This window comes from Mixophyes fleayi, chromosome 2, assembly GCF_038048845.1.
Source record: "Mixophyes fleayi isolate aMixFle1 chromosome 2, aMixFle1.hap1, whole genome shotgun sequence".
In the NCBI taxonomy this organism is placed as follows: domain Eukaryota; kingdom Metazoa; phylum Chordata; class Amphibia; order Anura; family Limnodynastidae; genus Mixophyes; species Mixophyes fleayi.
Window position 1 is genome coordinate 218553328 of NC_134403.1, and position 16899 is coordinate 218570226.

The following is a 16899-nucleotide window of genomic DNA, read 5'->3' on the forward strand; positions in this document are numbered from 1 at the left end:
TGTGTGCAGACTTGCTGCCTAACCTCCAAGCTGCTGATGGGAGTGTGGCTTGCTCCCGACAAACAAATATCATTGCCACATTTCGCAAAGCCATAAACAATTAAATGTATTTAACATCTTAACAATAAGTACAGAGGGAAGAGAGGGTAATGGATTCTCATTTTTCCATATTTTTTGTCACTCAAACACAAATTAATTTTTGGTGCTATTTTTATCTATTACAAAGAATCATGTTTCAATGGAGCCATTGAATCATATCACAACCAGTGGCAATTAAAGTTTTCAATAATTTTTTTTAATTAAAACCTTTTTCTCATTATCATGCAATACATTTATTGATCTCTTACCAACTCTTTACTGTCATGCAAACCATTGTAGACTGTAACAATTTATTGAGATATTTTTGATCATGCTGATGTAGTTATATGATGTAAGTCTATGGACCGATTGCGATATTTGTCGATACTGCAAAGTGATTTCGATTATTTCCTATTCGGGTTGGATCTATTATATTTGTTACTTGCATAAACCCTTATATTTTATATAATGTTATTGAAGTGAATATTCCTCTTTAAAGAAAATACGTTGACCAGTAGTGACACAGGAAAATTGAAGACGATCAGGGACAGTTCAGCTTATTTTATCATGCATATACTTGAAGAAATTTATAACAATTTTTTTTTTTTTTCTATTTTCATAAAGTTATACTTGACCTGTAAGACAAGAATTGCTCGTCACATAGATCCAAGGCTCTAGCCTATAATCAGCCAAAAGGAAGAGACTGACTCTTATTCTGCATTTTAAAAACAAATTCTTTATTCCATATAAGTGCATTCCCAGTATATATTTTTGCTTCTCGTGACCAAGAGCTAGCTACAACATATGTTGCTATGCCAAGTAGTTATAGCTCACAGTATCTCAGACAAGCACTGCTCCAGAGTAGCCATGCCATATAAATTAGCCTTCTCTATTCCTCCTTGCTGCTGGATGAGCACTTTGCAGGAGACACTACTCTGAGCCAGCTCTGTGAGTAGGGCCTGCAACACAGTGACCAGTTCCAATTCAACAGAATGTGGTGAAACTCGACCCAGGAGACACAATATATCTTGTAACCAGCCAGAGCTCAGCACCAGAGGGGACAACCAGGGCAACAGAGGAAGGCAGGCAGAGAATGCTTGTACACCCAGGAACCACAACTCAGAGATGTCTGCCCACACATCCGCATAACCCTCACAGAGTGCAATATGGTGTTTTCCTGTATCGGGGTCATTAGAGACAATATGGGAACGGCTCAAGAACTGAATAACAGCCAAAAAGAAATCTTGGGAGACACTTTCCTGTAAAGCTGAAACGATATAAGGTTTTATTTAACAGCATGATTTTGTATCCACTTTATAAAATACAAGTTTCTTTTGGAAATATTATGCAAGCCAGGTTGTTCCTGCCTAAGGCAAGGTAAACACTTTTGTGTTAAGTAGTTTCCCATAATCTTGCAATGAAAGCCTAGTACACCCACATAATCTGAAGTTTGATTAGGCCACAAAATGCACAACTTCCTTTCTTTTGGGTCCCAAATAAAGTAATAGTTATAAAAAGCCAGGTCCTGTTAATTTGCGTCCGTCAAGATGTTAAATGATGCTAAGTATTGCAAGTTAAAGATTTTGGAAAAAAGGAGGGGGAAGGGGGTAGTAAAGATACATAATCACAGTCACATATATTACTGCCAAAAGAGCAATAATATGTTTGATGTACCCATTAAAATGTGCAAAGCTCACAAGTATAATAATCTACAAGTATTCAATGTGACCAATACTAGCAGCAATGCTAAATAATGAATCAATCTGATACAACAATCACTGTTGGTATCTATTTTGGAGAAAATGTACTGGAAGAGAGGGGTGTTACATGTTACCTGCAGTGGAAGCCAGTAATCTGCTCATCATAAGCCCCAGAGTGGAAATGTTTGCTATCAAGATCAAATGACCTTTTGGTAACTGAACAGGAAGAGACTGCATGAGAAGCTTCATCAGGGTCACAAAACAGCTTTCCTGACTATCAGAGGGAAGGAAAACAGAAAAAAAATAAAATAAATTAGTCACACTTCTGTTCAGCAGCAATAGAAAGAAATATTCTATGTGTACACATGTAAAAATCACATGTACAAACATACATTACAGATCAGTTGTGTTATTTCAGTCATGGAAGAAGGTGGTATTGTAAAGTAATCCTGCCACTCTCTCATTTCAAAAGGAGCAATTTATATATATGCTCAAAGATCCTAATATCAAGTTATGGTGGGGAATCACAGCAAAATACTTCAAAAGAATGCATTAAACAAAAAATTTTTTTTCAAATGTTAAGATTTAGAAAATATAGGAAAAAAATAAACAATAATAAGGACCTAATGTTATTTTCAGCTGTCAAAGTCTGTGTTTCGTATTGGTGTTTCCTTTGGTGTACATGCTACAGTTTATAATTCCAGGATCTTGATATCTAATGGACAAGTCTAGCAATACGTGAAACAACAAGTTAGGTTGAAGCAGATTGCACATTTCTAAACAAATAAAAAGTTGCTAGTATCATCCATCATTCAGTAATAATCCCAGAAATACAGGCCATTACTGACCAATAATGCCCTGGCTGGCGAAGTTAAAGCTCTGAGGAGGCAAGACAAAGGGAATTGAAACCTATAAATGACATTATAAGCCAGTACATGCCCTATTATTTAGGGATGTACACTATTAAAGAGAACACCCCTTATGCTCCACTGACTTCTGCCAGTTATCCAAACACCCTCATGCTGGGCGACAGCACAAGCATGACTATTCAAGAGAGTCAGTGGTGTGAGAAGCAGGCGTTTTCTGCTCTCTTGTCCTCACCTTCCGGTTCCTGCCTACTGTGCTGAACAAGAAAGTCGTCTCCCAAGCTGGTCTGTGTCCTATCAGCGCATTTCAGTAAAAATATATACTTGCTGCCAGAGTCCTGTGTATGTGACTGTGGCATCAAGCCCTGAACTGGATGGCTGACCGAATTTCCAGGCAAATACTCCTGTAACTAGTTGAATAATGCCTGGAAACCAGTGATCAGCTTCCTTTCAAGGAATTTTTTTCTATACTCAAAAGGATAGAACACCCCAAACTTACCCAACAAGAGTTGGCTCAGTCACCACCAGGTTGAGGAAGACCCCGCAGCAACTCTGCAGACTCAGTTCTGCCACATGTCTTGTTTCATTGGGTAACTCTTCGGTTGAGAACACCTCCCATTGCTGCTGATAGTACTCACAGAGGAGAGCAGGAACTCCTTCAGAGATTAGTATTCTGCGTGGAGCTTCTTCAGCACTCAAATGGCACAGAGCAGGAAGCAAAAACCTGGGGAGTGAGAACAAACTGTGGATGCTGGTAGGCCAAATAACTCATAACTGAGAAAATCACAGCTAAACCGCCGTGAATCTTCTGGGGAGATTGCCAAATAGAATCATAAAAATAAAAAAAAAAGACAGAAAAAAAGTCATCAGGCACCGTAAGATGACAAAGCAAAAAGAAAACAGGTTATAAAAAAAATATCACAAATCAACAAGGTGTTTTTTGGCGTATGACTATGAAGTGGACCAGAGAACTATTGCCCAGGGTCTGCGTCCCCGTACACAAATATATATCAAAACCAAACAATGCAATAGACTCCGGTCCTCAGAAAAACTAGTACTGCAGTGTGGATATAAAAATATTTATTAAAAACATATAATAATAAAATGCACTCATTAAACATATATAGACAGACCACCTTCTATATAGGAATATCAATAATAAATCTATAGGTGCACCTACAGAAGATTATATAATTTGAATACGGTTACAGATGCTCCCTCTCGAGGTGTAATGACCAATGTCTATTAATGAAATTGACTTCTTGTGGCAGTGCTCACGTAGATATAACTTTATAATATGCGTATAGCAATTCGCATAGATGTATGGTAGTCAAAACTAATACGATCCAGAGGTAGCTAAACAGACTTCAGATTATTCCATGATCATAATATAGCATCCTTTGATTCCTCATACTCCAAGGCTGAAACTCCCATCTAAGTGTAGTAGTAGTTCAACATACAAATATAAACAGTGTTCTACAGCAATAGAGACAGTGTAGCAGATATTCTAGTATGGAAATGGAGGCAGTCCACGGGTAATAATATGATATATTCTTACCAGAATCCTGAAGTAATTAGGATGTATCATCCAGTCTATGATTTAGCCGTCAGTATAAACAAGTTAGAAGCATGCTGCTATATTTACCCGGAATGAGTATTTCAATCTGTACTTGCTCCTCCGTGTACAAGTGCTGAATAATGCTGCTACTGGAGAGTTGCTTCTGCCGGAGCAGCATTATTCAGCACTTGTACACGGAGGAGCAAGTACAGATTGAAATACTCATTCCGGGTAAATATAGCAGCATGCTTCTAACTTGTTTATACTGACGGCTAAATCATAGACTGGATGATACATCCTAATTACTTCAGGATTCTGGTAAGAATATATCATATTATTACCCGTGGACTGCCTCCATTTCCATACTAGAATATCTGCTACACTGTCTCTATTGCTGTAGAACAGTGTTTATATTTGCATGTTGAACTACTACTACACTTAGATGGGAGTTTCAGCCTTGGAGTATGAGGAATCAAAGGATGCTATATTATGATAATGGAATAATCTGAAGTCTGTTTAGCTACCTCTGGATCGTATTAGTTTTGACTACCATACATCTATGCGAATTGCTATACGCATATTATAAAGTTATATCTACGTGAGCATTGCCACAAGAAGTCAATTTCATTAATAGATATTGGTCATTACACCTCGAGAGGGAGCATCTGTAACCGTATTCAAATTATATAATCTTCTGTAGGTGCACCTATAGATTTATTATTGATATTCCTATATAGAAGGTGGTCTGTCCATATATGTTTAATGAGTGCATTTTATTATTATATGTTTTTAATAAATATTTTTATATCCACACTGCAGTACTAGTTTTTCTGAGGACCTGAGTCTATTGCATTGTTTGGTTTTGATATATAAAAAAAATATATAACTTATAAGTTATATTTTAATAACATGTTTTCTACATGTAGGGCCTGATTCATTAAGAAAACTTAAGCAAAAATTTGAGTAAGTTTTCTTACTCAAGTTTTCTGGACAAAACCAGGTTGCAATACAAGGGGTGCAAATGAGTTTATTATTTTGCACATAAGGGAAATACTGTCTTGTTTCATGTAGCACACAAATACTTGATAGCTTATTTGTATACTGAAATTTAAAGTTGATCTAGGAAATGTCCTTCCCCAAATATAAATATGCCATTACATTTTAAATTTATCTCCCCCTCCAATGCAACATGGATTTGCCTTACTTGCTTACTTTTGCTTAACTTTCCTTAATGAATCAGGCCCATAGTCTTTTTTTTTTAGGTTCTGAAAAGATACAGATTCCCAGAGAATGAGTCTGCTCAGGCATATTGTGGAAACCCATTTTCCCACACATATACCTTGATGTCAACTTGTTACACAGTAACCCTATTGATCCATGTATCATCAGTAAAAAAAACCAACTAATTTTAAAGCCCACAAGGGTATGCAGTACTCAAAATTAAACAAATAAGACAATAGAGGGGCCCAGAGAAGAATAAGTATTTTGCTTGCATAATTGATGCCTTGCTCTTGGGGTTTTTATCAATTTACTGTTCAGGCCATAATTATACTTGTGGAACCGAAATTCTATTTTTGCATGCTGTCATTCTGGAACTTCACGTGTAACACATTGCGGATGAGAGACTAAGGTAATATGAGTTTGCACTGCATAATATCTGAAGGAGTTATTCACACTCAGACCTGCTTTTGGCTATGGTGAGGGGCCCCTATGGGCTAATGCTAAGAGCCTGGTTCTATACATACGCACACCACCTTGAGGAAGAGTAGAGGTGAGGTTAGAGCTTGCCACCATTATATAAAACAAGTGGCTGTGCATTGCCTTTACATGGCAATAGGCAGCGTGCAACCAACTGTACAGAGGAATGCAGGTAGTCCTGCTGGCGCCCCAGTGCAGCCACAAAGTCTGATCGTGCCTTGAGACGGTACTGTGTATTACAGAACTGGTGCCGCCCCAGAACAAAATAGCTGCGTATAGCAGCCCTAGGTTGTAATGCAGCTTTAAAACCAACTTGCCAGTGTCAGTAATGTAGAGTTTATTGCACTGTAAGTAAAAAAAAATCACCATCTTCACACCATAACCTATTAGTGAAGGGGAAGGCAATTGAACACCTAAACCACTTAAGAAAAATGCCACTTCTATAATTATATTGTTAGGTATACCAACTGGCTTGGAGGGGGTGGGTTCATTTATTTGTGCAGCACTGCACTCTGATATAAATAATCTCAATTCCACTCAAAGGCGTGCCTCTACATCGGGCAGTCACGCTGGCACCCACAGTGTGCCTTGAGCTGGTACTGATGGGAGCACCTGGCCTGGAGGGCCCCCTTAGTCCAGTTCTGTACACACAAAGCTGACATATGGATGCTAATCGACTTAACTGGTAAAGAAAACATGGGCCTTTCTATGATTCAAGGAACCATAGCAGCATGGGCTGCTATGCTTAATGCTACTGATGACCATCATAGGAAAGCATTTTACATTACTTCAATAATTTGTCCCATACTGCATTCTAAGTATTGGCTGTTTTTCAACTGGTCAGAAACACATATTAGTATGTCAACTCATCATACAGAGAGAACATCATCGTCACTCCCTCAGCAGTATAAAAGGTTCTCTTTACAATTCAAAAATCATATTTTATATAAACATGGTTAACAAAATAAAATTATTAAAAGCATAATGATTGGACAAAGAACAATACATAATTGTGGTTATACAGTTTCTCAAAAAGAAAATTAGAACATTTTTGCGTTGACAAACGTCTTATAAGACATAGGAAAAGAAAGCTTATAACCACTGTTTTAGCAGAATGTTCAACAATGTTAACACTCTATAAGGGATTCTTAACTATTGTCCTAAAACACGGCCTTGGGGGACTTTGCATCGTCACTGGAAATGGGATTTATCTCTAAGCAGTTGGTATCTGTCAGGTCTGTGCAATAGTTGCTAGCAAATGGATTTATCTCTGCAATATATGACTGGCAAAAGGGTTTATCTTTGTATAATACATGTCTAGCAGTGGGATAATTTCCATGGAAAATATAACTTGCAATCTATTTGAAATGCATGGCTGGCGAAGAAGGAATCACTGTGCATAGCAAAGGGATATATCTCTGTGCAACTTACGGATGTCAAAGGGGGATGCTCTACAGACACATTAATTAAAGGATTCATATTCCTACCCAAGGAATACACCTATAAAAAGTATTTTTTTCACAATATTGTACATGCATCGCTTTTTAGCAGTGCATGTAGCTAAGATATATATTTCTTCCTAGCACAGAGCACTAGAAATTGTTTTTTTACTGTAATAGTCTTCTATCTTGAAATTTTGGCAATGGAATTTGTGCACTGCACTAATTTAATATATTCATTTTAAATTGTTATTTTTATGTTAAAAAGTGCACACTGTGCTATGCCCCTTACAGAGTGTCTGTCTTAAATAAGAAGCATGGCTAGAATCTGAATGTATGTGTTGGGTTTATTGAGTAGAATCTGGTAGCCTTTGTTATTGGTTCAGTGCAAGTTTTAAAAGACTTGGCCCTATAAATAAATTTTGCAATGTTTCACATATGGGCTTTGATATTACTGTGACAAAAGACTTGGAGGATGCATTAATCTCAATCAAACATATTGGATATACCAAGAAGAATAATTATATCATCAAATACAGGTTCGTGAATCTGGTCATCTGCCAACAGTACTAACAGGTCGGCATTGTGATTTGACAAAAACACAGAATAGCTAGATCTGGTCAACTGCCCAATCACATGTGTAGTAGAACTGAAAATGGCACTAGGGCTGAGAAGTAGAATTGGCCCGTGTGGGGCAGCATAAGATGCAGTCTGACATGGATATTCTGATCAGTACACTTGCTGATACTGACCAATTATGCACAGCGATAGTCAAAGTTACTTATTTTCAACACCAGCATGAATATAACTCCTACAAAATCCTGGTTTAAATACGTATTGACATTATATTATAATCACCTAGTGAGGAACATGCCCGATACATTTATCTATAATAGGAAAACATGGACAATGTCATATTTAAGTACAGATATTTTGTAGCTTGCACATAGCACCATCTCTATACCTTACTGCATCTCCAGGCCATACTGCACCCCAACTGCTGCTCAGTATTGCCATTTGGGACACTTCCTTGGGTTGGCTCCTGCAGGAAACTCCTCGCTGATGCCAAGTCTGCATGTAATGCACCAGGAAAGGCAGCAGCTGAATGACCTCCTGCTTGAGACAGGAAGTCTCCTCTGCTAGCCAGACTCCAAGCAGCCTGACCGACGCCAGGACAAAGGGATCCTCCAGTTTCTCCGAACCCATCTGAAATATCAGGAAGTCAGGTCAAAATTCACAAATTAGGCAGAGTATAGATTTGTACACTTAAGTAGAAAGAGAAGCCCACATATTGCCCTGCCAGCTAGGTCTTGTGCCAAGCAACACAACCACCAGACACACCATACTTTCCATGAAGGTTCAATGGCTTCAACATTTCCTTTATGAATCTAATACCAGAAATTCATAAAATGTTGTTAGCACATACAGTGCTGCATTCAATTTTGGCAAAATTTTAATTCATGTTTCCAGCGACATGAATATTGAGCAGGTGGATAGATGCATACTGTGTGCAATCTTTGCAGAGAACACTGCATGACCACAACCACAAATAATAGATCAGCCGATCACCACGTGAATTATCTAGTGTACAACACCCAGAGCAGTAAGATGACCACTGAACAGTGCAATACAATTCCATTACTTTTAAAAATAATTCCCTTAAATAAAGCTAACTTTCTAAAGGACACATAAAATAAAGAAAGGGAATTATAAGGTGAAACTACATTGATAATTAAAGCCAGAGACTGCTAGGATCATCAGCCACGATTTATGCATGTGTAGGCTATGCCAATAACCTAGGAAAGAGCTACGGAATTTGCTGGCGCTATATAAATTAATGTTGATGATGATAGGATGTCTGATTCCTTCTGTGCCTCCTGGAATTACGTGTGTAGGAGATGCCCCCCACCACTCTCGGACAACAGAAGTGATATAGGGAATGTAGTCTTTTGCAAAAAAAAATAAGATGAAAGGCACAGAGCGTCCATTACAATAGACCACCAGGCTCATGTGTCCAGTTTTGCCCACAAACCTAGCGTAAAATGAAAAATGAGCAAATGAAATAATTTGTTTGGAATTTATGATATACATTGTTGTCTTTCCATTTATTAAATTGTACCAAAATTAAATTCCATGTAACACTTGTCCTGCTTACTGCCTTAGTTACCACGTTTATGAGAGTTTGCATTATGGTGTCCAGTGATGTTGTGCTTAATGTGCCTTCTATTTATAGTCAAATTGTAAAAATAATGTATAAGTTAAAAATAAAATGCAGACTGGTTACCTGCTGTAAGTAGTACATAACTGCTCCACAGGCCTCCTGCATCACTTGGAGGAGCTGCAACTTCTGATTCTCTTTCAGCATTGGATGTCCCTCCTCTTTTGTACACTCCTGAATACCCATCTCCACTAGGGCATAACATGCTGTGGCAGCAGCCTGTCTTGAATCAAGTGGCTCAGGATCTTCCAGTGCCATCCTGATCTCGACACAAGCCAGGTTTACCAGTAAACACAAGAACCTTGCCCTTTCTCCTTTGCTTTCAACAAAGATCCAAGATGAGCCGTAAATGTGAGAAAGACATGCTCCAAGCTTCAATGCGGGGTCTCGCTGGGAAATGCTAAGCTTATTACTCAGTATTTTAAGTAAACCCCTGCATAGATGTTTAAGGCAGTCTGTGCCCCAAGAGGTCTCAAGCAAAACTGGTGAAGGAGGAAGGAAACCAGGAAGGATTTCTAATAGGTGGAATTTACGGTTGTTCTCTTCATTGTAAAACTCTTCACAGAGTCTAAACAACAGGCGTTGACATTCTGTGCTGCTTTTCTTCCAACATTTTTCTGGCATAGAGGTGAGCAGAGCAGTGAGAATCTTGAGGGCATTTTCCCAGCCTTGATTGCGATTCAAATAAGCCTTGCATAGGGAAGATACAGTGCCACCGGACACCAAGTGCTTTACTCCCTGTGGGGAGGTCATGATACTCACAATACACTGGTAAGCATCTTCCACCATGGAAGTCAAGTCTATGCTGTCTGGGGGGCATGACGTAAGCAGAGTTTCATTAAGAATAGGAATCTTATTGAGAACCTGAGGATGTGTAGCCAGAGAGGGCTCAGTGCAGAAACAAGCTAACAGAGTCAACCCCAGGCTTCGAAACAAGTGTTCTGGACACCCATCAGGTGTAGTCTTTGAAAAGAGAAGACGGTTTGGAAAAGAGAAACCAACAGCATCAAAAATCCTGCGCCTTGTTCCATCATCCAGTTCCCCAGCTCGTGCACACTTTGTGACCTGAGAAGGGACATTCAAAACAATTATTTTGCTACATGAGAAAGGATAGTGGTCAGCCTGTGAGACAGCTGTGTCCTGTGAGGTGATTCTATCTGTGATAGGCTGCTGCGTGATGGGCAGGTCTAGTACAGGGATTTTGCAGTATTTATTTTATGCACTGTAATGTCAAACTGAGGTAAATCTTAAGTAGACAGCGACAAAGGAAGCAGCTACAGATATTGTTCAAATACAGTGTATGAAGAAATTGAACCAAAAGACTGAGTTAGAGTGTGGAGGGAGCAATGTTCTCCAACAGCACACAGTACAAAAATGTTGAAATTAATGTCAAACTGACGCAGGAAGATTGTGGTGTCAAACACACATCCAACTTGTTGTGTACGGTAGTGTTTCCAACTAATGTGTTATGTTGACACACATTTATGTGTCCATATAACAGGGTGGATGTGTCACAAAAACTTAAGTGAGAAAGTTTGTAAAAAAAAAATTGAAATGATATAATTCAATCATTGTGAAATAAAACTGTTGAGTTATTTTATGTATTGGTATTTGTGGTTATAGTTTGCTTATAAGAATATTTTAGCATTGGTGTATCATATTAAAATTAGTCACATGGATAGTGTGATAGCAGGTATGTCACAACATAAAAATAAGATTGGGATCCACTGCTGTATTTTTTCATATTCAGTTCAAGTATATGATAGAGCACATTTTGTAACTGCAAATAAGAAGTACATCAGGTTATGTACTGGGAACATGTCATTAAGTGTATGGGCTTTAAGCGTATAAAAGGTAAACACAACTATGCAGCATGAAAATGATGAAAGTTATGCTTCTATGCTATTTCTGTATCAAGTCTTACCAGCAGTAGAGCTGCAAACTGCTCACTATCACTCTTTGCTGCTTTAAGAACTTCCAAGCATCGCTCTAGGGCAGAATTCTGGGTGCCCTCACCTGTGGATGTCTCTGCTCTTGAGGTCATTATATGAAGTACCTGGAGAAAGAGAGATTGTAAAGTTTGAACTATACACAGCTCAATGATTACTATCAATTTCTTGAACAGAAAAGTTCTAAAGGATTTTTAACTCCACAAATTAAAACTTAAACATATACTGTATGTTTACAATGCATACGCTTGTCAGTGAAGGTACTTATAAACCCATTTTCTGTGGAAGCAGGTTTATCTATAGGTCAAGATGGTGAGGTTTATGGGTGAAGGATGGGGAGGACAGAAGTTTGCACCAGCCAGTAGGAAGCGTTGGGCGGACTGAGAGTGCCTATTGCAAAGTGCAGCTTAAGTGTATGTGTGCACTTCATTTTTTGATTTTGTCGTACAAGATTATTTAAATTAGATCAAGGGTAATTGTGTGGAATGGCACACATCCCTTTTCTCCAGACAAAAGAACTTAAATCCACCACCTAAGAGGAGCCAGAGATTGGCTCTTGTCCCTATACTTAAAATAGGACGCACCTTGCACGTGCCATTTTAACTTCTGTGAAAAAGCACATGTGTAGAAGCACTCCTGTCTAAGAAACACAAATCATCAAATACATGCAAGTGCCAAATGTAATGAGTATTGCCCCAATGCCCCATCCCCTCAGAAATAGCAGTATTTTAATTTATTAAAGTAGTAGATTGTAGGGGAACGTTTATAGTGTTTCTACAGATTCAGGTTCATCCACCAAACCATGAGAATGCTTTATATGGCTGTTCCAAAGACCATGGGCATGCAAAGGCACATGAACAAACATAACTGCATTCATCACAATTTTTGGAAGCACACATTATATATATATATATATATATATATATATATATTAATTCCTGAAGACGTACACCTAACATCAATAAGACTAAGCAGGGTCTTACACGACAGTTATTGTCATGGTATGTCCTATCCTCTACCCAGTGGCTGGCTGGGCTGTACCTCCCGGCCGATCCCGTAGTGGACTACCTTAGGCTGGGTCACCCCCATTATTTTATTTTCCTTTAAAATGCTCCTATCAGGCTGCTGAGTCGAGTGTTGACCCCTCCCCTGGTTCTACCTTTGTGGTATAAGCCCTATTGTAGGCTACATTGCTTTACAATTGCTTTTAAGGGAGCGAAAAAATAGAGAGAATCTCGCATTTCAATTAGTGATGTGATAATTTCAACAAATATTTTTGTTGTTTGTTCATAGAGAGCCCTGTAAAGACAGTCTGGATATAAGGCGATCCTGCACAGCATACATGTACCGTTGTAGCTGCACAGGAGGCATATCAAGAAACTCCCTATATACCGGCAGCAGCACATAGACTATTCGTCATAGACCTCTAGCGGGTACTTTTAGGCTTCCGATGCTACGGCCACTACAGTCCGGGCTCTCCCGCAGTGACACCCGGAGACTCAGCTACACAGTACTACTTCCTCACTTACACGTGTTCCGGGTTCTGGTCCCAAGTCATCTTCCGCCTCACAGCCAATCAGCCACCTCCACTCACACTTCAGGGGCTGCCATGGTAACTGACGCCATGCTGGGAAGGGAGAGGGGTGGCCCTGGCATCCGGGTAAAGCAGGACTTCCGGGAGAGGGAGGGAGCAGGTCTGGGGACAGGGGGATGGGCTACGGGCTTAGCCTAGGGGACAGCGACAGGTACCTAACACAAGGCTCTGCAGTCACTGCTGACATGTATGTAGCACTATGCAGGTATGTATGTCAGGTGCACACACGTTTGTCATGTCAGCTACACATATGTTTGTATGATGTATTTGCAGCAACAACTGCAATTCTATAGCTCATCTGCTCGTGTATAAACCTGCTCTTGTTCTTACATTGTACACCTCAGGCACTTTCCTGGTATAGGGTCTAGCAAAAGGTTACGTTTAGTGCAGTGCGGTTTCCACATAGATCCTATTCGCTTAAGCACTCTGATATATGTATGTATAATTGACAGTCATGTGGTAGGCAAGTGTGTGTGTGTGTGTGTGTGTGTGTGTGTGTGTGTTAGTGTAAATCGCACCTGTTGTGTGCAGGGTCACAGCACATATATTTATAAACCCATTACTCTTAAGCTTTATACCTTGCTGACCATTGCAGTTTCCCATCAGGTTATGCTCTGTTACTGGCCATACCTCATGTCCTTCCCCCCTCGTAATGCTTTGTATTCTTCCATACGGAGACGTAAGCGGCTGTGCCCTGGCTGAGGGAGAGATATTTAAGTATTTCTGCACATACGTATTTGTGACAATGTGAGGCAGGTGTATAAACTAACGTATGAGTTTTGTTTTGGAAAGAAATGGTCACTTTTCTTATTATGCACTTTGTGGTAATGTTATGATGAGGTTTATGTGGTTTTACACGACACGTTTGTACCCTGTGATTGTCCCACTCGAATCACGGAGCTGATTATCTTTGTCTCTTCTCTCACAGCAGGGAGAATATTCTCAAGGGATCGCTGAATTAAAATATTGCTCAAGAAGGTAGAAAAGAAACTGGAAGCACCCAATTCTACTACCTGCTCACCAGGGGATTGTTATAGTGCAGCTGCCACTAGTGGAGCTATATATCTGAGATCAACTGACATGATTCAGGTAAGTGTGTTTCACTATTCCACCTCTGAGAACAAGAACTCACCTTCCACTCCATAGTCTGATAATGGAGAAGACCATCTCTGGCATTATTTTTAAGTGACATTAAAAGTGACAGATGCATGGCTTTGTGGTGAAACATGTTCAGTTGTGTCATACAGCAAGTAAGGTTAACATATACTTCGTATTCAGTTGATCTCTTTATTCATCATGATATGTATTAGTCAAAGGTTGAACGCGTATTTTGATAACTTATGACATTCAAGATGCAATTCCAGTTTAATCAGCCATTAGAAATAGAAATAATTGTGTTTACATGTATAATATGACTCTAAACATAAGAGAAGCTCCATAATTAACTGGTTTATTTTTTAACCAAAATCTATCTTTAGCATTCTAATGTAAGACAGACATCGCTTTTTTTTTTTTTTTTTTTTTTTTAACTTTTTATTAGAAACATCTTTTCCCATAGAAAATGCATTACAGAATCTCGAGAGGTTAAACAGAAATAAATAACACGTGTTTACATACAACAGATTCTCTCGCACTTGGGAGATAAATTTATATTTATCTATCTAATACTGCAAAGATGTTATTTTAACTTTTCAAGTTTGAAGGGTATAAAAAGGAGAGGGGGGGGGGGGGTATACAGGGACCAAAGGGAGGGACGGGTGGGGTAAATGATTCACGCATCCAGTAAGAGAACAAGTATGTTTGCTTAGGAATATCTTTCCAGACATTGCTTTTTTAAATGTTAGAGTAGGGAAATGAATTATTCATGAAATCTGGAATTTAAGTTGTTTTAATTGAAAAAAAAAATTTTGGCTTGGGTTTGAGAATGCACTCATCTTCCTTGCGTTAAGTGTCACGTATGGAAGAAAATTTTACAACAGTGTGTAAACAAGAGGAGAGGTGGAAACGAAGTTCATGTAGAGTTAGATGCAAATTGCATTTTCAGCCTATAATACACTTTTTTACTTCTGCTTATGCCCACAAAGCACTAGTTACTTATGTGTCCATATGTAGACTGGGTCACATCTTCCATTTAAGGGCCCTTATGATTGATGAGGCAGAATGGGGGAAGAAGAAGGTGTGTAAGAGCATGGCGAAGCAAATGCGACTTATGTAGACTAAGACTCAAACGTGTGTGCATCTGTCAGGAGGCGCAAAACTTGCGGATGATTGATTCCTGGTGTAAGTTAGGAACTGACTGTGATGAACGTTCACTTGATGCGTCTGCATCAACATACCGCTATAAAATGTGTTTTTGTGTTTCTTTTGGATGCAATTTCTGTATGCATTTTAGATGGAAATTGCATCCACCTCTTCCACACAGTGAATCTGAACACTAAAATACGCTCTTTGCTTTTTACACAATATTACATTACATCTCTTTCTGGATTTGATCACCAAATTAATTTTTTCTCTCACCGTAAATACCTGTCACTACCTTATCTCTTACATATTGGACAATATATACTTAGTGGACATAAATTGGAAACTCCAATATAAAGTCACCTAATAGGACCATGGGCCTCCACGTGTGACCTGTTTTTTTGCAGGAGCACCATTCTCCCATAGGAAAGTCACTGAACTGATGCCTGGTTAATGGTGGTGGGAAGTTCTGTCTTGAGCATAGTTTCAGAATATCCTAGAAATGCTTGATTCTGTTCAGATTTGGTTTCTGAGAATTTGACGATATATGGATAGCATCAGTGTCATGCTCATCAAACCGATTGGACAGCCACACATGCTCTGTGATGGGAGCATTGTCATGATGGATGAAACCCCTCTCGGCAGGAAATAAATGCTGCAACATGGGGTAAAGATGATCACTAGGCCTTCACCTTATGTTTTAAGGGAATGCATGTACTTAAACTATGACATTTGTCAAGAATGTGGTGAAGGATGATTCATTTAATCATATTGTCTTTCTTCACTGCTCGGTAGTCTTTTGCCTCTGCTCTTTGCACCACTGAACTTACAAACATGCATTGCTAGGTGTGATGAGTGGTTTATGGACTACAACCCGACTATGATATCCTGTTCTGGAGCTCACGTTAGACCATTTTTGACGAAACAAGCAGGTTGACATTTGCAGTTGGTTGACAAGCAATTGTTTGCCTATTTTGTCTTGCACTTCAAATTAATGCACAGATACCATAATCTTGAAATATGCACTTCTGCCCTCTCTTCCCCTCTGCTGCTGATATAGTCTCAGAGTTTCATGCTGCCACCACCCTGGACACCATGGCTCGTGACATAACACAGAGGTGGACTTCATTATTTAGAATTCATGAGCCAGTCAATCAAATGGAGGATCCAGCCAGGAAGATGTTCATGCATTGTAACATCTAGAAATGACCTCAAATTTAGTTGCCACTGTAACTGGACTCCTGTGTACTATACAACCATTTTATAACACATAGGTATTCTTAACCAATATTGATTGTTATCTTTTTGTTTTTATTTCACTTAATACTTTGGTCTATGATTGAGAATTCACATACAGTATCATTTACAGCTTTTATTTATATACATATATATATATATATATATATATATATATATATATATATATATATATATATATATATACAAAACAACACCACTCCTGTATAAATAATGGACAATTTAAAAGTGAATTTAAATGAAAACTTGTAAATACACACTTCAAAACTCTAGTGTTGCAGCAAATACAGGGTAAACAGGG

At 38.8% G+C, this 16899-nt stretch overlaps 2 protein-coding genes across 7 annotated transcripts in view; one reads left to right on the forward strand and one right to left on the reverse strand.

Moving 5' to 3' along the window:
- Nucleotides 1-788: 788 nt before the first annotated feature.
- On the reverse strand, nt 789-13172 carry NCDN (neurochondrin). Of its 6 annotated transcripts, none has more exons than XM_075195483.1 (7): nt 13036-13172; nt 11482-11613; nt 9624-10622; nt 8304-8545; nt 3144-3368; nt 1913-2052; nt 789-1345 (listed from the first exon to the last, which is right to left on the reverse strand). In XM_075195483.1, exons 2-7 carry the CDS (start codon nt 11599-11601, stop codon nt 909-911), a joined length of 2163 nt encoding a protein of 720 aa, XP_075051584.1. In that variant the 5' UTR covers nt 11602-11613; nt 13036-13172; the 3' UTR covers nt 789-908. The 6 variants fall into 6 exon arrangements, with proteins under 6 accessions (XP_075051584.1, XP_075051587.1, XP_075051586.1 ...); XM_075195486.1 differs by lacking the exon at nt 13036-13172 and adding an exon at nt 12944-13027; XM_075195485.1 differs by lacking the exon at nt 13036-13172 and adding an exon at nt 12931-13025.
- A 26-nt stretch (nt 13173-13198) lies between these two features.
- The window catches only part of KIAA0319L (KIAA0319 like), a 78876-nt gene continuing 75175 nt past the window's right edge, over nt 13199-16899 (forward strand). Inside the window, exons 1-2 of the mRNA XM_075195481.1 lie at nt 13199-13305; nt 14029-14189. The gene's annotated coding sequence lies outside the window, so the exon portion shown is untranslated. The remainder of the gene's footprint in view (nt 13306-14028; nt 14190-16899) is intronic.